The sequence below is a fragment of the Lissotriton vulgaris genome, chromosome 1_1, assembly GCF_964263255.1.
Source record: "Lissotriton vulgaris chromosome 1_1, aLisVul1.2, whole genome shotgun sequence".
Taxonomy (NCBI): domain Eukaryota; kingdom Metazoa; phylum Chordata; class Amphibia; order Caudata; family Salamandridae; genus Lissotriton; species Lissotriton vulgaris.
This window is the reverse complement of record NC_141685.1, coordinates 1,516,280,847-1,516,303,412: the sequence shown is the minus strand read 5'-3', so window position 1 is coordinate 1,516,303,412 and position 22,566 is coordinate 1,516,280,847. Positions and strand designations below refer to the sequence as shown.

General features: G+C 44.9%; 1 protein-coding gene across 1 annotated transcript in view; it reads left to right on the top strand.

Moving 5' to 3' along the window:
* The window catches only part of PANX2 (pannexin 2), a 135,940-nt gene extending 120,667 nt beyond the window's left edge, over positions 1–15,273 (top strand). The window contains exon 3 of the mRNA XM_086936772.1: positions 14,705–15,273. Within this exon, the coding sequence (XP_086792898.1) occupies positions 14,705–15,075 (371 nt within the window). The 3' untranslated portion in view covers positions 15,076–15,273. The remainder of the gene's footprint in view (positions 1–14,704) is intronic.
* The last annotated feature ends 7,293 nt before the right edge of the window (positions 15,274–22,566 follow it).

Genomic DNA, 22,566 nt, shown 5'->3' with positions numbered 1-22,566 from the left:
TCGGAGGACAATTAAGCTTCTATATCGTAACCCTTCTGCTTCCCTGCTAATCAATGGAGGCCTGACAGAACCCTTTAAGGTCATGAGAGGAACCAGACAGGGTTGCCCCCTGTCCCCCCTTCTTTTTGACATATATATAGAGCCATTCGCTCAGATTCTTAGGGACAATACATTCATCAAACCTTTTGTTTATGGTGGCTGGGATAGGAAGGTGGCACTTTATGCAGACGATATTATGATTTTTTCCACAGATTATGAAGAGGCGTACCCAGAAATAATAGAACAGGCCCATACATTTGGGAAAGTTTCAGGGTATGAGATCAATGCTCTCAAGACAGAATCAATGTCCTGGAATTGTAACAGAACTAACAATAATGGGACATCTAAAAGTCAAATTCGTTATCTAGGAGTGAATATAGTTGAGGATATCAATGCAATCGCCTCTCTCAACTTTAATAAAGTCGCTGCAGAGTGCAGGAAACTCATGAGAGATTGGTCTCATCTCCCGCTTTCTGTTCTGGGTAAGCTTAATCTGGTGAAGATGAGCATTTTACCGAAAGTTTCTTTTTTATTTAATTCAATTCCACTTTATTTTGACTCAAAACTAATTTCTAAACTACAGAGTGTTATTACTAGTTTTATTTGGAATAATAAAAGTGCCAGAATTTCGTGGAAAAAAATTAGACGACGGAGGGAGAAGGGAGGGCTGGCTGGACCAGACCTTCAAATATACGCATGGGCCTTCCAATTATCGCACATGCGTATGTTGCTTAAAACTCCGTTATCTACTGGGATGGGCCCTCTTTTTTCTACTCTATTGGACAGTGAGGGAGTTAATCATGCCGGTTTCTTGTTTAAGTTCAGTGACCCCAAATTTTTAAAAAAAATCAAATTGAAAGTTCTAAAAGGTTGTGTATCTACTTGGTACAAAATAAAACAAGCGATAAAGATTGGCTACTATTCAGCTAGGGCACCGATATGGAACTTACCTGCCCCCCCCTTATGGACAACAGACGCACTTAATAGACCCTTGCTAGAAGCTGGTATTTATTGTTGGGATGACTTGTTCATGGATGGGGCTTTACTCCCATGGGATTATCTTATTAACAAAGTCGGTCCTGAGTTGTCAAGATTTAAATATATTCAGATTACTAGCTGGGCTCAGACATATAATGGTCAGTTAATGAGACGTAGCAAGCAGCCTATAGGTGACATTAGTGACTTGGTAACTTCCTTATTAGACAACCCAGTGGCAAAAAAAGAAATTTCCCGTGGTATAACAAAATATTAGATGAAATAGATGTTAGTTTTCAACTACCAACAAATTTATAGGCAGAACTAATGCCGGGGCTTGATGTGGAAGAGCTCTGGAGTGCTTCCTGTTCATTGCTTTGGGATTTAGTTAAACCATCGTGGCTTCGTCGAAACCACCTCTTTACTTTGCATAGAGCATACTATTCTCCCCACAGGTTAACAAAATTCTCATTAACAGGCCCAAATTCATGTCCTAGATGTGGGTTAACTACTGCCACGGATACACATATGTTCTTGGATTGTCCAAGTTTATCAGAATATTGGGAAGCCATTAAAAATAAGTTGTCGCATTTTGTGGGCGAACACATTACAATAGACCTCGCGCTTGTGATTTTTGGTCTGAGAAGTAAAACCCACAACGCAGCAACAAGATTGATATTTTATTCTATCCTTGCAGCACGTAGGGAGATATGTAGACACTGGAAAGACGCTCTACCACCTACAGAGCATGAATGGCGAACATCACTCCTCCAAATTTCTAAACTCGACCTTGCCAGGGTAGGAAACCCGAATACTAGAGCATTCTGGGCAATGCTTGGTTAGTCGTGACCTCACCTGGGTTTTTTTTTTTTCCCAGGTCCTATGATTAATGTGAGCATTGCCTACCTTGGCTATTAAGACTAATAGTCTACATTTCAAGGGGTCTCGATGATTCGGGCTCTATCAACTGAGGTACCATTCTAAGCGAGTCCAAGACTGGTCGCAGTATTTAGTGCCAAATGGGAACTGGCCCTACCTCTCGTTAGACAAATCCCCTCACCAGCTATATAGCTGAGTTGGCACAGTACATGACCTTTTGGCTCTTTGCTCTGTGGTGGTTTTCTTCTCGGTTTTGATAGATTGGAGCTATGCACACAAATGAGGATAAAAAAAATAAAAAAAATTAAAAATAAATTAAAAAAAAAAACCTAGATAAAACCTCAAACACGTCTTAACTTGGGCTGTGAGCTGCAGGGAACAATTCTTCACATTTCTAATCCCGGACTCTAAATGTGTGGTTAAGGCATTAATTCTACAGAGTACTGTGCCTTAACTATTTAAGCAAACTATTGGCACATCCTTTCTAAGAACACCAATGGCAGACTCAAAGAATTTTGCAAATCACTGCCTGATCATTACCACCCTGTCTTTTCTTAGCACAGTCCTAGACCGAATGTATGACGTTACAACGCATATATTCACAATGCATACCATCACAACACAACTTTTACAACGCAAGATCCATTACAACTCATGCCATTACAACGCAGATGCTATTACAACGCATGCCATTACAACATAAGTATAGGTAAGTATATAATTGTATTAATATTAATTTAATTTGAATTTAATCACAATTTTTTAAAATAATTTATTTAAAATAATTTTTATTATTATTTAATAAAATTTAATTTGCAATTCTATATCCAGGGGGGTGTAATAGTAGGGTAAGTGCTGGATAGTGTAGGGGTTAAAATTACTATTCTAACTCCAGGGGGGTGTAATAGTAGGGTAAGTGCAGGATAGTGTAGGGCAGTGGTTCCCAAACTTTTGACTCATGAGGACCCCCATTGAGTCGCCACTGGAAGCTGGGACCCCCAATCAATTTGTATGAGTTAAATTTCAAAATTAAAACAGTAATTCGAAAAAATACAAATGTGTGCACACAAAACAAATACTCAAAGTACTAAGGATTTTGGGGGCCAGATGTACGACCATTTCATTTAGCGCCTCGCAATTGGCGACACATTGCCAGTGGCAAATTGCGAGTCGCTAAATGAAATGTACAACAGTGTGTTTAACAGTGTTTGGGATTCCCAATAGGGTCGCAAATTGTGAGGTTCATTAATATTAATGAGCCTCTCGCAATTTGCGAGCCCATTGGGAATGCCAGCCCTTCCAGGGATGGTGGCCTGCTGGGCTCTGCAGGCCACCATGTCTCGAACTGCTTTTAAATAAAGCAGTTTTTAAAAAAATGCAGCCTGTTTACCATGCATTTAAAAAAAAAAAAAGAAAATGAAACGTTTTCGTTTCATTTTCTAAGTTCAGGCAAAGGTCCCTGGGACCACTGCCTGCCCGTAAAAAATAATTTTGCATGCATTTGCAAAGGGGAAGGTGTCCCCTGGGGACCCCTTCCCATTTGCAAATGCATTACCATCTGCTTGAAGTAGGTGGTAATTGTGACTGTTTTGCGACTGCAAAACATTTGTACAAGGTTTTGAGGCTCCCTATTTGGAAGGGCATGCCCCTTCCAAATAGCAAGTTGCAAAACCTATTTAGCGAGTTGCAAACAAATTATGACTCGCGAAATAGGCTATGTACATGGCTCACTAGATTTTTGCATGCATAAACGGGTTCGCGAACCCGTTCACGCATAAAAAAACAGATTGTACATCTGGCGCTTAGTATTTTATATTGAAGTAATAGCCCCTCTGTCACATGTATTTCATTTGTTTGATAGCATCTCTCATACCATTGTAGGATGTCAGAGCACTTTACATCACACACATATAGAGACATTGAATCATACATGTAAATCAGTGTGAATATAAAATGTTTAAAGAGTGCTCGGTCTGGAAAAGCACAAACCCAGGATTCAGAACATAACACAGTGGCTAGCACTGACTTTAACATTAAAAATGTATTTCCACCCAAATAAATCTTTTTAGCAGCATCAGGATAATGAATAACTGGGTAAAAATATAAGTTACTAACAGGTACCATGCAGTTTGCAAGTAGCTCTTTGACAGTTTATAGGTCCCTCTGCTAGATTACGATTGTCACTTATGAAGTGCACAGTAACGAAAGAATTGCTGTGATAAATGCATGACACACGTTCTTTGCAGTAGGCACATTAATCCTCTGTGCTACATTAGTTCAATCAAAGCTGCAACTGAACAAACTCTCCTCAGCTCCAGCAGGTACATTAATCACTGGCATTCTCTTGACACTTTTATTGTTGCTGGAAAGCTGCTAATTATATAAGACAAGTTTCTGTGCTTTTAAAACTGTTGCCTGCGGACCCCCAGGGAATGTGCCACGGACCCCTGGGGGTCCGTGGACCACAGTTTGGGAAACACTGGTGTAGGGGTTAAAATTACTATTCTAACTCCAGGGGGGGTGTAATAGTAGGTAAGTGCTGGATAGTGTAGGGGTTAAAATTACTATTCGAACTCCAGGGGGGTGTAATAGTAGGGTAAGTGTTGGATAGAGTAGGGGTTTAAATGACTATTCTAACTCCAGGGGGGTGTAATAGAAGGGTAAGTGCTGTATAGTGTAGGGGTTACAATTACTATTCTAACTCCAGGGGGGTGTAATAGTAGGGTAAGTGCTGGATAGTATAGGGGTTAAAATTACTATTCTAACTCCAGGGGGGTGTAATAGTAGAGTAAGTGCTGGATAGTGTAGGGGTTAAAATTACTATTCTAACTCCAGGGGGGTGTAATAGTAGGGTAAGTGCTGGATAGTGTAAGGGTTAAAATTACTATTCTAACTCCATGGGGGTGTAATAGTAGGGTAAGTGTTGGATAGAGTAGGGGTTAAAATTACTATTCTAACTCCAGGGGGTGTAATAGTAGGGTAAGTGCTGCATAGAGTAGGGGTTAAATTACTATTCTAACTCCAGGGGGTTTAATTAAAATACATTTAATTCAAATAAAATTAAATTAAAATATTAAAATATTAAAATGTATTATAATAAATTAAATTATAATTCTTTTAAGAAAATGTATTTAAAAATAAATTAATATTATTTTAATTAAATACTTACCCATACTTACGTTGTAATGGCATGCGTTGTAATGGATCTTGCGTTGTAAAAGTTGCATTGTGATGGTAGTGCGTTGTAAAAGTTGCGTTGTGATGGTTGTTTCCCTCGTAGACCCGCTAAAGAGCTCACGATTTCCTCAACATGCAATGTATTGGAATAGTCATTGCTGGTTTCCAGGTTCATTAAAGAATTCATATTAATGTCACCCTTACGAAACTCATTGCTCGACAAGTTCAGTTTAATGGAGTTTTCCTCTCTAGATTGAGAATGCTCGACTTTCTTTCTTATCTTTTCAATTGTTAAAACACTTACGTTTCATAAAGTTATTGTCACGCATTACTTGCTCATAGTCAGAGTGTATCTGTATGTTCAATCTCTTGTCAGTGGACCAAAACTATCTAAGAAGCGCCGTATAGTTACAATGTCATATTTATTGATTTACGTCAACTCGTTCACGTCATTGTATGCATGTTTTAAAATAATTTCCAGGGTAATTACAATTGGCCACTGAACGGTGCTTGGCGTTGAAATGCTCTGTGTTGCGTTTCTTTTTGCTCTCTTTTCTATGCCTACGATATTCCGGACGTATTGTACATCGACCACTAGAGGGAGCTCCCAGGTTGTGGAAACAATCTTGGTAACCGTTACTCGACTGGAAATGCATGGAAGATGGAAACTGGATGTCGCGATTTATTGAAGCACACAGCATCAAGTATCATTCATTCATTCATTAACTAGCATATCATTGTTTTGCATTATGATTGATTTACAAGTTTAAAGCAGTAGATTAGAGTTGTGAAACTCCAACGTTGCACAGAAAGTGTGTGGTCCTGGGGCTAACATGTGTATTGCACTATTTTGCTAAGATGTCCTCAGCCAGTCTTGTTTCACTTATCCCTGTTTATTGCAGCACAAGTAGTCATATACGCAGAAAGGAGGTTTCTTTTTATTTTATTTATTATTGCTTATCTTATAGCCCATTTTCACTGTAAACCAGTCACTCTTGCGGAGTTCTTGAGTTATGGAGAGAAAGTTAAGTATCACCTTTGAGAGCCATTCAAGCACACATTAGGTCTTGATTGGATTTCAATAAGGATTCGGATTGGATCTCTTGCTTCAGTTATGGCGGGTACTTCTGATCAGAAGAGATTTGCAGTAACAGTCGAATGCCACCTGCATGGTTGTCGTTATTATTATTGAGCGCAGCAGGAATACTGGGGTCTGTCTCTAAGTAGATTATCAAGTTAATGTCAAAGATTTCAGCCTTGTGGGTACCACAAGGGGTTGAAAGGATTTCGGTCTTGTAGGAGCATGTCAGTTTATTATTCATTTCACAAAACAATGCCTCGCCTCGACATCATCATGACTTGCTAGCTGCTGTTCCAAAATGGCTGACCCTTCTACTGAGCCATGATTCATAGTGTGAGCTACCAAAAGAGGAAAAAACGGTCATAACGTTTGAAAATGGAAGAGAGGGTGAGAGGAATGTGAAAGAGTTGAGGCTAAGGCGATAGAGAACGCAGGACATGTGTCATAATGGACAGAGTTGACGACTTTGGAACTGGGAACCAGGTTTGAGTGCTGGCGACGGCTTAACATCCTGTGATTCTTGGCTAATCACATAATCTCCTCTGCCTAAATAACAGTTAATGTAATCTGCAGCTCATGTAAAGCACTGTGAAGGTTTTGGGCAACTCCAAAAAGTGCTGGATCATGTATAGAATGGGTAAGGATGGAAGTGAATGAAAACACTCTCATTAAAATACTAAACAATTCACTTAGGGCCTGATTACGATGACAGTGCGACTACAGCCGACAACCCGTAGGTTGCGGTCCCACTGCCATCGTAACTTTGTTTACCGCCCGCCATATTACAATGCTGGGTGGATGCTTGGCCGTTGGAAAGACTGACCGCCACTCATCCGACGTGCGTCGGAGGGAGCCACAATCCCTACAATAGTGGCGGTGCCTGCCAGGCACCGCCATAGTGATTATGATGTCCCTTCCAACCAGCCGTTTCATGGGACATTGGGGACTGTAGCGGGCCTCCCTTCCCCTGGCCATCAGTTTTGTATTTTGGGGGGCACCTTATATTTTTATCTAATGAAACGCCATCATTTTACTGTCGGGACAGTCTCTTCAACTCAGTTGGGCACCAAAAACGAAGCGTAGGTGTGGCATGGGGTAGGGGCAATCGCTCTTTTATTCTATTTTAAGTTGTGTACACCACGCTCTCCTCTTTTCCCCAGCCTTCCTGTCCTGCTCTTCCTTGAATCCCTGCATCCTGTTCCTCCTCCTGTGTCCCCTTCCTGTCATGGTCTGCGTACTCTGGGTCCTAGCTCACCTGACTCCACAAACAGAATATGAGGAAATGAAAAAAAGAATTCAGGAAAACATCTAAATCCTTGTGGATTATTAAAGTAAAGAGCAGCCGCACAATTGGGTATTGCCAATGCATTAAAAAGTGTTGAACAAATCATAGGGGAGATCAATAATGTATGAACTTTTTAATAAATATTTTATTTCCGACTGCTTGTAAGGATAGTATTTGGCACCCTTCTGCAGGTTTGCACTCTAGGGGCCCTATTATGTAAAGGTTCACTTTCCCTTTTTGCGCTCGGTGCACCGTAAACAGGTGCACCACGTGCAAACAGGGAAAGTGCACACCATTACATGGAATGCACCCCCCCCCCCCAGTGTAGTCGTGAACTCACACTGCCCTGGCAGCAGCGCATTCCTGTGAAATATGGAGCGGCTGCCATAAACCCGCCCTGTGTTTTCACTGTGCAGGTGATTAGAGATCCCCATTCAGGTGGGTGTAGTCAGTGACTGCGCCCACCTTCAAGGGATGTTTTAGTGGAGTGGTGTGGCTCAATGGTTAGAGGGGGCAGACCCGGAAGCAGAGGTCGGCCCGGGACCAAGGTTCGATTCCCAACGCGGCAGGGTCTTGGGCCATGGTCAGCGGACTCGATAATTCTCGCCTCGGTGCCTACTCCAACCATGGGTCCCACTCAGCAACTCTGGGCAATAGCTTGCTTAATCTCTACTAACGGCCCCATCAGCGCCGGGGATGCTTGTCTTCACCTTGGAGATGCCCAGGAGGGACCATCCCACAGGGAAAGCCAGGATGGGTTCCCCAGCGGTATACAGCGCTGGGACGCCCCTTTGCTGGGGCAGCTGTGCTTTTTACAAGTATACGACATTTAACATTTAACATGTCTTGGGGGTCCATAGGACCCACTTTCCCCCTCCAAAGGGCTGCTCTCTTGGGGCCCGCTGACAGTGCGCCACCTTTTATTTGGCGCACTGTCAGCGCACCCCCTGAGAGCTTCCTTGCCTCTGCGAACGTGTCTGTAATATGGCACGGGAGCAGAGGCAAAGGGATTTCCTCATTTGTATGGGGCACGCCCCCATGCAAATGAGGGAATGTCCCCTGCAGATAGTGCTGGCGCTATCTGCATTATAGAAGGGGCTGCTCCAGTGTCTGCAGCCTCTTCTTTAGCACCAAAGTTCCCCCGGGGGTGTGCAAAGTGGGGCACTCTTTGTAATATGATCCCAGATCGTGGAATTTAAGTGCGCTCCTTCGTAATATGACAGCACGACAGAAGGAGGACTGGCATCTGAACTGTTCTTTTCGAGGTGGAGATGCTAAGCTTTTATACAGGGTCGCTTGAGCTCCTCAGAGGTGTGTTTGATTTTTGCAGGAAGGTTGTGTGATCCTGACATGATGGGTACCTACTTCTGGGAACGTCTTGCACAAGCAGACTTGTGCTTGTGCTCTCATGCACAATGTCCTGTGACTGCAATGAGTCAGCTTAACAGAGACCCCGATTTGGTGCTTGTTGTCGTCTCCTCATCCTTCATGTTGCTTCAGTCTCCTCCGTGTTGAGCTCAAGTCAATGTGTAAGGTCCTATGGCCTTTTGCAAAGGCATGTGATGTGTAACAGGAAGATAGCTCAGTTAGTTAGTTTCTTACCTCTAGCATATTCATTCAACTTCATGTCAAGGGTCCTTGCATTGTCCACTCAGACTTTAAGGTTTTGATTTCAACATCCCACTGCACGTGTCCTTAGTAGCTAGGTTCCTGGGCTGACCCTCTTTCTGTGACCCCAGACCTGAGCTCAGGATATTTGGCCTTGGGCTTCTTGTATCTGTCTCTCATCTCCTTGTGCTTCCTGTTATTTAATTCCTCTGAAGCACACTGTCTTTCCAACTTATGCAGCATTTGCATGCTTTGCTGGGTGGTAGTTTGAGGTTTTATGTCTTGATATATTTCTGGCTGATGGTTGATTGAGTTTTAGTGTTGCATTATTAGGATAAAATGGCAAGTTAAATAATGCCCCCGCATACGTCACAGTGCCTATGGGGTCAGCATCCCCTCCAGCAACCAGTCCATGTGTCTAACCTAGCACCTATGTCAATAACGTATATATCTTTTCAATAAGCTCTGTGTTCATTGGAGCAAGAAGGGCTGGGCTCATGCTCAGCTCCTATATAATTATCAACCGTACCATTAGAAGGCTGGTTCAATCCAATTCAGGTAAAACTCGTAGTGTCGGGATGGGATGCGTAATGAAATATTATTGCAGCATTTTTTACCTTTGCGGTAATTTACATAATTGCTGCTGAGCTGCTCATAAAATGTACAATCCTTCTAATGCATATGATTTGAAGACAAATGGTGTATAATAAATAATCATTAAGTAAAATATCAACTATTGCGAGGGCATACTACGCTTAGGGGCATGCTTCTATCATATGCCCCCTGTTCTGACAGGCCCTTCAGGCGCTCAATACTCCTTAGCACCCAAGCCTAACTGTTGAGGGAGAGTGAAAGACACCTCCCAGCTCTCCTTTTCTCTGAAAAGGTTACATCTATATTTTAGGCCTGACAGCATCTATCAAGTATAACTCCAATAAATTGGGGTACCACAACACGAAGTCTATTTTGTAAGTCTCAGCTACACACAGCTTTAGCTGTCTGGGTCAAGACCTGTTGTTTCTAATACATGTCAAATACATAGGGTGGTCTTTGGGTCAGCTACATGCTCAAGAGTGGATGGGTTAGTTGTCTATCCGCATTGCCTGCTCTTGATTCAGTGGCTTTCCTCCCTAGTCTTACATTTTGTCCCGGAGCATTTCAGTCTTGCTGTGTTCTGATTGGATGAGTTCTACTCTTCTGCTTTTTTTCTGAGGCTGTTCTTCTCTGTCAAAAATCATTGGCAAAACAATAGCTTGGCCTTTTAAAGCCACGAAATCTTGACTTTGCCAATGCTTGTTTTTGAATTTGTGATCACTTCAATTGGGCCTATGATTGACATAGAAACTGCTGTATCTAGCGTAACCATTTCTTTTTTAGAGGAAATCAGGCATCCTGGGCTGTGTTTTATCCCCCTTGGCCGCCTGTAACTGATGATTGTCGTTTCAATATCAATTATTGTAAACTTTCCTCTCTGCTATCCTTACAGCCCAGTGCCTTCTGTGCTGTGAGCTTTTGGCCGGGCTATCAAATAAGCTTACTGACAAAGGTGTTCTAGGTAACGACGGCTTTATTGTTTTGTAATGTTTTCTTTTCTGTACAGGCACTCGATAGAAAGGCAAGGGGTTTTCAGCTTCTTCTGCCGCTTGTTTCGCCGTTCCCAGCCGGAAGAACTCCCGGTGCCTCCTGGGTGTTGTAGGCCTTGCTTCCGCCGTTGTTGACTCTCGTCAGGATTGCCCCGAGAAAGAAAGAAACCAATATTTAGGCAATGTTTACGTCGATAGATTAGGGTAGGGAAGTGAGGGATCACACGTGCTCTCAAAGTATACGGTGCCGGTTCGGTGAAGGGTGGGGGTCGGTGCACAGAGGGTCGCTTGTGTCACGGAGGTTTACCCCACTTACGGCCCGCCCACCCCGTGAACCGTGACCGTACCTGTTCTAGCCACACTTCGTGTGAAGTGTGGCTGGGCGGTGCGCCTTCCTGTTGGCCTCCTGGCTTGTCGCTCTCGTCTCCGTTCTTTTGCCACACGTCTCTGTCGGTCCGTGATCCTCTGCCTCTCTCGGCTCCTGCCTCCGTCCTCCGCTGTTCTTCTCCCGCCTCAGCTTTCCGATGTTCCACGCTTGTTTCCTCTCCCGATATCCTCCTCTGCTCTCCCGCTTCCTCCAGCCGATGTTCCACGCTCTCCTCCTCGCCCGCTCTCCTCCTCTGCTCTCCCGCCTCCTCCTCGATTGCAATCTTCGTTTCTCCGTCCTCCGTCCACGTCCACTCAGCTCCTCTCTGCCGCCACCACTCTCCACCACCTCCAGGTGTAAGACACACCTGACTCCGTTTCGGGCGTTCCTTTACCTCCAGTTGGTGGGCGGGCTCAGGGTCCAACTCCGCCCAGTTAAAGTAACATGGCTCTTCTGGGTCCTGTGAGGGATTATACCCGCCGCCATCCGTTTTCCATGTATCGGAGTGCTGTGCAAAAAGAGGGGACACGGGTAAAGGTGAGCCAGGAGGGCCCGAGTCCGGGTCCTCCTCGTCACATGTGCCTTCTCGCCTTTCCTCGATACCCAGCTGCTTGCTTCATAACCTCTCTTTCAGATAAATTTAAATCCGATGCGATCCATAGATATATACCAATGAAAGTACTTTAATCACTATTCACACTGTATTCATTTTCCTATCAATATTTTCTAGGTCTCTTCTAGGGGATTTAAAGTCTAATGGAGACTCTTTCAAAGAAGTGTGAATTTTAACTACTGGAAATGTAAACGATCACCAGCGCCAGTACCTTATGAACATCCAAACCATCAAATATAAATAATTGATCATCTGGGTCTTAAGATGTTTTATTTATTCTCTGATGAAGAGAAACAGATTTAAGACACTTTCGGACCCACTAGCCAGGGTTGAGAAGGCAGAGCAATATCCCTTTTTCTTACGTGCTCAGCAGGTCTTCTGGTTGTGCTTGTTGTGAGGGGATGAAGGTCAAACATGGTTAATTCAAACTTCTTCCCTGTTAGCAAGATCTATATGTGTCCCAGCCATGGCATAAAGACTGGTAATCTAACCTAGTCAGATGCGTTTCCTCGTAAATTGTGGTTTTTCTATCTAGATTAGCAAACAATCCCATCAATGTTCATCTTTTAATTGATTGACCAACATGCCAACAAGCCATGCTTTGAGATTACATCGATGGATCAATGTATGGACCACACAGCCACCAAACACAGAACTGAGTTGTAACCACTGAGTGACAAATTAACTAAGGGACTCTGCTCCTGCTCATTAGCTTGGAAAGGTCTGCTAGCACCCAAAACAACTTGAAAGGTATTGGAATATCCAAATGCTTCCCTTTTCAGCAGGAAGTGACATTCCCTTTTCAGCCGGAAGTGACATAGCTTTAAAGCTGAGAGTGACTGTTGCACCTCTTTGAAGTTTCTATATAGTTTAAACTTTCTTTTAAAACACTGTTGCTGTTGTAAGGATTTTGGCAAAGGAAGACCAGGTGTATTCTAGTAAACAACTAGTTACGGGTCTTTCTTTCCATTGTCCTTCATCATCTTCAATTGTAAGTACCATTTCATTTTTAAAAGTTTGTGGACAGAATTTTTCATAATATTGAAAAGAAATTTCACATAACTAAAAAAGGATAAGTGTGCAGTCCGGTGAGTTAAGGTAGGGTATTTGGTTAGAATTGGAGTGAGGGTGAGTGTGGAGGGAAACAGGCGTTATAGAGGATTTCCTGTTAGCAGCGTCGTTGCTACAGACAAATGTTCTCTGTTGAAAGTTCACAGTAAGAGTTTTTCTAGTGGTATTTCATTGGTGAGCGCAATCAAAATCTGACATTCCATGATTTGCAAGGCAACTTATGTGGCAAGCAATTTAGGAAAAGCATGTAACTCCAACATATCGTCCCCTCACAGAGTTAGTATTGGTGTGCATGACTCACAGGCAGAACAGCGGAATGCCCACCATTCATGAGGACGTGGACGGGTCCACATACCAGCTTACTCCTGAAACCAAGTCAGGGTTGTCAAACAAGACACTATGCAGTTCAGTACCGTCTCGACCTGCACTAGGGACACTGGCACCTGACGGTTGCAGAGCACTCTCTCCCCCAGAGTGGGTGAGTTAAGAGTCTGCATCTTCATTTGTCGGTACCCACAAGTCCATCCTCACTCCACCTCTCCAAAAAGATGCCACACCCATGCACACTATGATAAATCGGATGGTGGGTAGGCTGTTCTGTCCGGTGCATAGGCAAGATCCCAGTAGGCCGAGGCTTTGGGTGGGCGGTCCGACCACCCGATTACTATGTGTGCAGTCGGAACGTAAACCGGCCGGTCATTCCGACTCGGTTCCAACCGGCTCTTGGTGTCTTCCTGCCTGTCGGAACCGCACTGTAATCCCCTGTGGACAATATTTCTGCCATCTGGATTACGATGTCGGTTTCCCACAGTCTTTCTGTGCCAGCCTTTCCGACATGGAAAGGCTGTTGGAAAGCGACTTTGGGCCCCTAGCAGGGCCCCCTTGCCTACGCGGCCTACAGTTTGTGGTCAGGGGGGTACCTAAGGTACCCCCCTGTAAAACGTTATACTGTGTGGCAGGCACTATGGGTTGCCCCCCACAGGGTGCATGGTTTTACACACACACACCCATTTCTCTATAGGAGCTGTATTCCAGCCGTAACACAAGCTCCTGTAGAGAAAGTAGTACGTTTTTTCTTTGCTTTTCGCAATCCACAGGTTAGGGGGTATAATACTTGCCTTGCCCCGGCTGGTGGCAACCCACGCTACACCACTGATCCTGGGTGTCTTGGTAGGGGACTGTATAGTTATAGAGGTAGCACTGGATGATATTCGTATGTGCCTCTTGATCCTAAAGAAAGCAAAGTCATCTTATCCATTTTAATGCCTAAACTGCTTCGAACCTTCCGCGCCTGTGCGGAATGTTCTAATAAATGGGCGGGGCCGCGTCGGCCAGCAGACGTGCGCAGCACTACCGAGGTAGTGCTTGTGACGGCCGTTGGCCGACACCCGCAGCGAACCGGCTAACCAGATTATTAAGGCCTCAATTTTAGTTTTTATTTTAACTCATAAATAAGACCATGATCAAAATGAAGTTTACATAGTTATGATCTCTTGTATATTGCTACTTAATACAGTATGAAAACTCAACAGGTATACATGAGCAAGTGTACACTTTTTACACAAGTAAATCTGACTCAGTACTATTTTCAGTTTGATTTTTCCATGGAATGTTCAAGAGTTATAGATACATACAGATCAATTAAAAAGACGATAAATACAGGCAGAAATTTAGAAGAAAAAAGTACCATAACACAGTTATGGTAATCATGGTATGATTTGTGAAATGGCTTCCATGCCACCTAGATTTTTATCTTATAACCTTCTCTAAAGCTCAGCCCTCGTAGATGGTGATTCAGGTAGGAAAATGTAGATGGTTAGCATTGTTGTTGTCCAAGTAAAGTATGTGTCGTTGACCTATGAAGTGTTTTTTAACCTCTTACTCTTGGTTTGGGTTTTATGAGTTGTGTAGTGGTGATTTTATTTTACTTTGTTGGATTTGGAAGCTTTAGTGATTAAAATGAATTTAAGTCAGGAAATATTAAGTCCTCTTAAAACCACATTAACAAATATTGTGTTTTTTCCAGATATCTCTCTCCCTGTGAAGAATCTTGGTGAAGACAGTCGCTCTTTGTCAGAGACCTGCCGGACAATCCCCTCCCCGGTCACGTTCCTGACATGTAACCACAGTCTTATAGCAAAGAATGCCGCAGCTGCCAACGCCCTTCTAAACCAGTCCAAACCAGACCCCGTGACGTCTTTTAACCGCAACCAAACACTTCCTATACTCCATATTAGTACTCTCTACGAGGACCACGAGGAGCAGATCTCAAACCTGATCGATAGGAACCATGCATCCCCCGATCCAGATGACATTATTTCAGTCATACCCCCAAAGGAGATCAAGCGAGCAACATTCCAAGAGCCCAGGCCTTTTGCAAGCTCCGTGGAATATTAGGAGGTCATTTTGAAAGCTGGAATAATTCATACTCGTTCATTTGTGTCAGAAGGATAGCTCATTTTGCCAAAAAAGTTAGCATTCAGGGAGCTAGCATCTAGGGTATTCCCCTTCACCAGCCTCGAGCTCATTGCCTTTTGTGCTTGCCTAGTCTCATACTCTAAGCTTACCAGGTAGATGCTTCTCAGCAAAGCTCCTCTCTCCAGGGGGGTGGCATCTTTTCAGATACAGTGAGGGAACTTGCCATCGAAGCTTATAATCCTGCCCAGAATGCATCACTGCACGAGCATGGGACCTTTAAATACATGGTCTACTTTATGGCCATTTAAAATGCACTTTTGATGCTTACCATCACCAACACGATCAGTACACCAACACATTCCCTTATGTTGTGCACCAACACATATAAGATCAATAATAGACTGCCCTAGAATTGTACACAATCTAATGCTGTTTTGGTAGCGTTACACAGAATTACGGCGGACATGTAGTAAAATATAGGACTGGAACGAGCTCCACCTATGCACATTCTTCTCCCTGAGGAAATTCAGGAAGCATCTGTAGACCTGGCTCTTCGACCTCCACCTCTCTCCGACCGAGGATCGCTCAAACCCCACAGCGCCTGAAGACCCCCCCCCCCCCCCTCCCCCCCCACTCCGGCTGGCAAGCCACGCTATACAAACCTTGATGATTGATTGATTGATTAGGACTCACGCTGGATTGCAATCCAGCAAACCAGAGCATTTATCCCACGGTGTCTGTACTGTGTCTGCATAGGGCTGTAACACAAAGCCCTTGCGACCGGTAAAGTTCTGGATATCTACCCATAAAGGGTACCCCATTCCCCTGGCCCTGCTCAGAGCACAAAACACTGGGAGCACAACAGTACCCAAAAGACACAAAATATACGCCACCGCCTTACACTTTTAAGAAGTAAAGTTGCCAAGTTTCTTTCCTAGACTGTTGCATTCGGTAATTAAACAGGTCTAATTTCTCCTGGGTGGGTATAATATCCCTAATGCACGATTTCTCCTGATGGGTTAGGGTAAGTGCTTTTATGTTGTGAACATAACAGTGGCAAATAGTAAGAAGACTGCAATCCAATTGAGTACTTAGGCAGATTAAGGAGCTATAGACTGGGCAAGTAAAGAATCAGAAAATAAAATATTATTATCAAACATGAAACAAAAAAAGTATGAAATAGCAAGCCAGTAAATTATTAACAATTATGTTAATAATCTCAGAGGTAGGATGATACTCACCTTTCTGTCTTTAAAAAATGAGGACTTTCCTGCACCAAATCTTGTAAAATCCGCATTTTATGTGATTTGATTGCAGAAAAAGAAAAGTGCGACCACCAATACATAAAAAGGGCCTAATTACGATGTCGGTCGGAAAGCCGGTCAGAGTTTAAACCGGTGGGGGAATCCAACGTGTTTCCGAGAGGCTCATAGTGCCTGTCGGCCATTCGGAAAGAGCTCATAATCACTTAAAGATGGCGTTTCTGCTGCCAGGATTATGATATCAGTTTCCGACAGCCAATCCATGTCGGCCTTTCGGACATGGATTTTCTCTCGGAAACTGACTTTGGGTGTCCCTAGCAGGGCCCCCTTCCCACCTGCCTCTCTGCATTTGGGCCTGGGGTACCTATGGTGCCCCCCTAAACATCCCTGCACCATGTGGCAGGCACTGTGGGCAGGCCTGGACTGGCCATTGCGGGCACCAGTCAATCCCCCGGTGCGCCGCAAGGGTGGGGGCCGGTTTTTGGCCCTGGGGGCCGTTTTTGTTACAGGGCCGATTTTGCAGCCCTGTAACAAAAACGGACGAAAACTGGCCCCGGCAAAGAGCTTGGTCGCACCCCTACGGGGCCGGCCGAGCACTTTTCCAGGGCCGGTTTTCGTTCTCAGTCCGGCCCTGACTGTGGGGGCCTGCCTCATGGTCCACAGATGTTTACAAACTTCCGTTTTTCAATGGGAGCTTGTCCTGCGGACGGTTTGGCCCGCTGCCCTAATTCCCATTGAAAAATTGAAGTTTGGTTCAGTCGCTTCCTAATGGGGTTATCAGAACCACCGACCTATGGCCAGGCAGTTCCCTCCCTGAAATGGTATCAGTCGGAGGAAACTCCGACCGACATCTTAATTAGGCCCAACATGTGTTAAATACTTACTGTTAATGTTTATGGCTCTTGTTTGGCCTCTCATATAATGTTGTGTAAGCCTCCTCACATTTTAGAGAAGAAAGCGGGTCCAGTGTCATTAAAGTCAAAGTTTCCTTTATTGGAGGCAAACTGGGATTTGTTGTTGGATGGGTTTCAGTCAACAACAAAAAAACCTTTCCCGTGAAAAAACACAATAGCTGAAGACCTTGCAGGATTGAACCTTGTCAAGAGTGGTGAAGGCCTTTGATGCACTTTGATATTTCTTTCATGAAGTGATCACCAAATAGATGCCCATGTGCAGGTCCAACTTCAGGGGATATCAGTTTGCCCAAATTTGGGTCTATTTTCAGTAATAAACCATTGTGCCTTTTGAGGGAAATTGCAGAATTCGGTTTTCCAATAAAACAAATCAATCTTTGGATCCAGTTTGACAGTTAGTACAGGTCAACAGTCCCTTTGCCATCCTTGTCTTGTTAATCCATCACAAACATTATTTTAATTGTGCCCATTGAATCTAACAGGCTATCCTCTCAGGAGGACCGCACAAAATCTATCCTCTGATTCTGAATCATTACCATACTTTTTAAAAGAATATATTTATTTTAACAATTCCGACAGTACAGAAAAAAACACACACTGCACCTTTAACAATTTCATACATTGCAGCCATCATCCGAAATGCGTAGTAGATCAGGAGTATTCCCACTCCCAGGGACAAGTGATTACTTAACAGTACATTAGAAATTTACCAGCAGTTATTCCTTCTTGCCAGAAATACACCTTACTCCCCATGATTGCCATTATGACCCTACCTTTCAGATCCTTGCTCAGACATCTCTTCAACCTCCTCTAACCTTGGCAGGCCCCCTACCTCAGATTTGAAAATCCTCCTCTGTATTCTCGTCCCTCCTACGCTGCAGATGTCGGATTTCTTCTGCTACCACACATTCTTTAACATCTTTGATCCATCCTTGTTCGTTAGGACCACGATTGGGCTCACTTATGAAATAACAACCCGCCTTTTTGCTAGCAGTACAGCCAGTTGCACACATTTCCATTCCATTTCCTACCCTTTTGCTTTCTGGCAGTCCTAAATAGGCATGTGGCCGGTTCCAGTTCCACTGTTACACGCTCAGTATTCTGCAATCTCTGTACCACTGATGTACCGGAGCACAGTACCAGGCTAAGTGAAGAAAGGTTGTGGGTCTGCCCTGACACCTGTGGCATCTATCTGTTTTGGCAGGGCCTATTGGATGAAGTAACACTGGGGTGATATATGTGTGGTGTATGTAGCTGAAGTTTACTAATTTGAACCGTGCATTACATGTTCCCTGCTTAACTAATGCACAAACACCTTTCTACTGTGCGTTCCTATCGATGAACCCAGTGCATCCTCCCAGGCCGTGGTGGCCCGATACTGATCTTAGGTTTATCTGTAAGCATGGCTTTATACAAGTGTGACACTAAAGGCCAGGTTACGAGTCTGGGGGTCTTTGGACTGCGAGACTTGTGGTGGCGCAGCAGTGGCAGATTATGACTCGGGCAGTCAGACCGCCAGCGTAGGAGTGGCCGCCAGAGGCCGCAATATGTTTGGCGGGACCACCACGGTCCCACCAAGCATATTACGAGTTTCCTATCAGCCAGGCTTTTCATGGCAGTTCAACCACCATGAAATAAATGGCAGAGTGTAAACAAAGGGGGCCCTCAGACATATGTGGATGCACACAGGGGGGCATAAATGTGCCCTCCGTGTGCATGCACATAGGTATCTGCACGACATGGACTTACGAGTCTATGCCGTGCAGGAACCTTGTGAGGCTTTCCCTTTGCTGTGCCTTTTTAAAAGGCACCGCTGCCTTTTAAAGGGCACCGCAGGGATAACCACCAATCTGTCCACCCGCCAGACTATGAATAAGTGATAATCTGGCGGCCAGGCAGTGCGAGCTTTGGCGGAGCAGTGGCACGGTAGTTTGCACCGCCGCGCCACCGCTCTGCCAAAATCTCGTAATAAGGCCCAGAGTGCCAAACTCAGCCAAACTCCAGCAGCGTCCTAAACACTTCAGAGTGACAGACAGGGTCGAGTGGGAGGTGGTATAGCGATTCTCTATAAAGACCACCTTCAATGTCACACTATACCTATTCCTGATTTCCCGGACTGTTTCCAAGCCCTTTATTTCACCATAAAGGAAGCACAGTGTCCTTTTTTCCATGGAATCCTATTATATCGACCACCAGGCCCACGGACTGATTTTACTTTTAAATTTCTTCAGGCCTTGGAACCATATTTTGGTCGAGAAAATTTCTCCATCCTAGGTGATTTTAACTATCATTTAGAACGACAGGATGTCTCTGACACCTCAGGACTCATTGAGGCTCTGGCTTCCTGTGGGCTTATGCAGCGAGTCAGTGGGGCGACTCATCGGGCAGGTCATACGTTAGATGGCATCTTTTCGAATGACCATTGTATAATCACTAAGGATCCGGTGCATCTATCTTGGTCCGACCACCTCGCAGTTCCATTCCATCTGGAATACCTCATGAGGGATGGAAGTAAAAAAGGGAATCATGCAATGGTTACGGCTAGAAACCTTAGGGACATCAGCAGCCATTCCTTTGCGCCTTGGGCTGCTAGCTTTTCTATCACGGGTATGGACAATGTACATACCGCAGTTGGTCATTTTGAACAGGTTGTCACCGAAGCTATGAATGAGCTAGCTCCCATACAGACCCGACGCCGAGCAAGGAAGAGACCTTCTGCTCCGTGGTTCTCCGACTCCCTTAGGCTCCTCAGGCAAGAAGTGAGGAGGAAGGAGAGGCTCTGGCATTCTAGCTGGGATTTTAAGAATAAAGAAGCCCACAAACTCCTTGTCAGGAAATATAAGGCTGAGATTGTGCAGGCTAAACAAGATTACTTTGTAACCCTGACCACCTCGCTCTCCTCCCCGAAGGAACTTTTCAAAATTGTCGACGCGTTAGTCGACTTACAAACTCCTGACCCTGTTATCCCTTCGCAGGACTTATGTGATAGGATTGCCCTATTCTTCCATACAAAAATATTGGATATCCATCTAGCTCTTGAGAAACAAAGAGCTGGCATCAGTGTCTCTAATGCCCTGGCTCAGTCGAATCTGCCCATCTTCGATGCTCCTCCACTAAGCACCCTGGACTCCTTTCCACCACTAGAACCGCAGGATCTTGAAGTCCTGCTTAATAAGATCAAATCCGGTTCCCCTTTGGATACTTGCCCTCTGAAAATCATCAAGCAGTGCAAGGAGTCCTTCCTACCACCACTGCTAGAAATTATGAATCTAGCAATAAGAGATGGTGTCTTCCCCTTGGAATGGAAGAAAGCAGTAGTAAAACCCCTGCTAAAGAAGGCCTCCCTTGACCCGGAAGTCCTGAAAAACTTCCGTCCAATCTCGCTGCTTCCCGCCCCTGCGAAGATGCTTGAAGCACATCTGAATAAGCATCTCGCCGCTTTTGTAGAAAGCTCGGGTTGTCTTGACTCTTCTCAGCATGGATTCAGGAGAGATCATAGCACCGAGTCGGCCCTCACTGCTCGATAACATCCGCACGACAGTGGACAGAGGCCAGACTACCCTCCTGGTCCTGTTAGACCTAACTGCGGCCTTTGATACCCTCTCTCCCTCAGTTCTTTCATCTCGTCTGGGGGATGTGGGGGTGAAGGGCGCAGCTCTAGATCTCCTGACTTCCTTCCTGACTGGGAGGGAACAAAGAGTCAAGATGGGTGAGTTTCTATCTCCATCCCGGCCTGTGCTATGTGGGGTCCCACAAGGGTCGGCTCTTAGCCCGACCCTATTCAACATCTATGTGACCCCACTGGCCAGACTAATAAGAACTTTCGGGATGGAGGTAGTATCCTATGCTGACGACACCCAAATACTCGTCTCTCTCTCCCATTCAGATATGCAGACCGTCTCCAAATTTAGATCTTGTATGGAGGCGGTTGGTCACTGGATGATTCAGAACTCCCTCAAACTGAATGGGGAGAAGACTGAGGTGATGGTGTTTGGTGGGAACGAAAATATCTGGTCCTCTAGCTGGTGGCCTGACTCGCTAGGTGTGTGTCCCTCCCCCACTACATCTGCAAAAAATCTTGGGGTGATGATAGATCCTGCCCTGGATATGGGCAGACAGGTGAGTAGGACCATCACCACCTGTTGGGGCCTTATCCACACCCTGCGAAGGATCAGGAAATATCTTTCTGTGCAGTCCAGAAAGCAAATAGCGGTCGCGCTCATTGGCTCACGCCTAGACTACTGCAATGCGCTGTATGCGGGGCTAAATAAGACCCTCCTACAGCGCTTGCAGGTTGTCCAGAATGCCGCGGCCAGATTTGTTCTGGATGTTCCTAGACGCTTCTCGGCCACTTTGGCCAGAAAAACGTTGCACTGGCTTCCTGTGGAGTACCGAGTACGGTTTAAGGTCCTGTGCATGACATACAGAGCCATCGCAAGGAACAGTGACTCTGGAGTGGGCTCCATCATCTCCCACTACATCCCCGGAAGGAATCTGCGTTCCTCCGGGAAATTGCTTCTCTCAGCCCCTCGTGTGCGAAAAGCTAAATGGGGTGGCAGGGCTTTCTCCACTCTAGCTCCCAAGTGGTGGAATGATCTTCCTTTGGATCTTAGGTCCCTGCCCTCCCTGCAGACCTTTCGCGGTGCTTTAAAAACCCGCCTCTTCTTACAGGCCTATGTGTAATGATGATTGATTCAGACTTTTGATGTTATTGTTAGGCGCCTTGATACCTTCGGGTCATTGTCTTGCGCAATATAAATTTTTATCAATCAATCAATCAGAGGAAATTGGTACATCCGGGTATGTAGGCCAGATATCACTTACTATGTCCACAATACGTGCTTGCAATAGAAACTGGCCACACCCCACACCAAAAGTCTTCTGCACCTCCTCAAATGTAATTAATGTGTCATTGTGGTAGAGGTCTCCCAGGGTGAAATACCCCTCCTCTCTCCAGGCAGTAGCGTCCACAACAGAGGTCAACAGGTAGAACTGCGGGAGGTCCCAGAATACAAACTCTCTTGTGAAGGAAGCATGTTACACCTTCACTGCTCGTACCCCCAATACGGCTGTATGTTTGATTAGATATGGCACCAAATCACCAGCTCTTTCATCCCGTGGAGCAATTGTGACAGTGTCCCTACCCGTGTGCCATCTGCCAGTAAATCTTTTTCCCAATTGTCCCCGCCTGACAACCAGTGTCCTGTATGCTGTAACTGAAATGCTAGGTAGTGCTAAAGGCAAATGAATAGACACCCGGGACCCTCTGCTCCTTCCTCCCTCCCACACTAAAG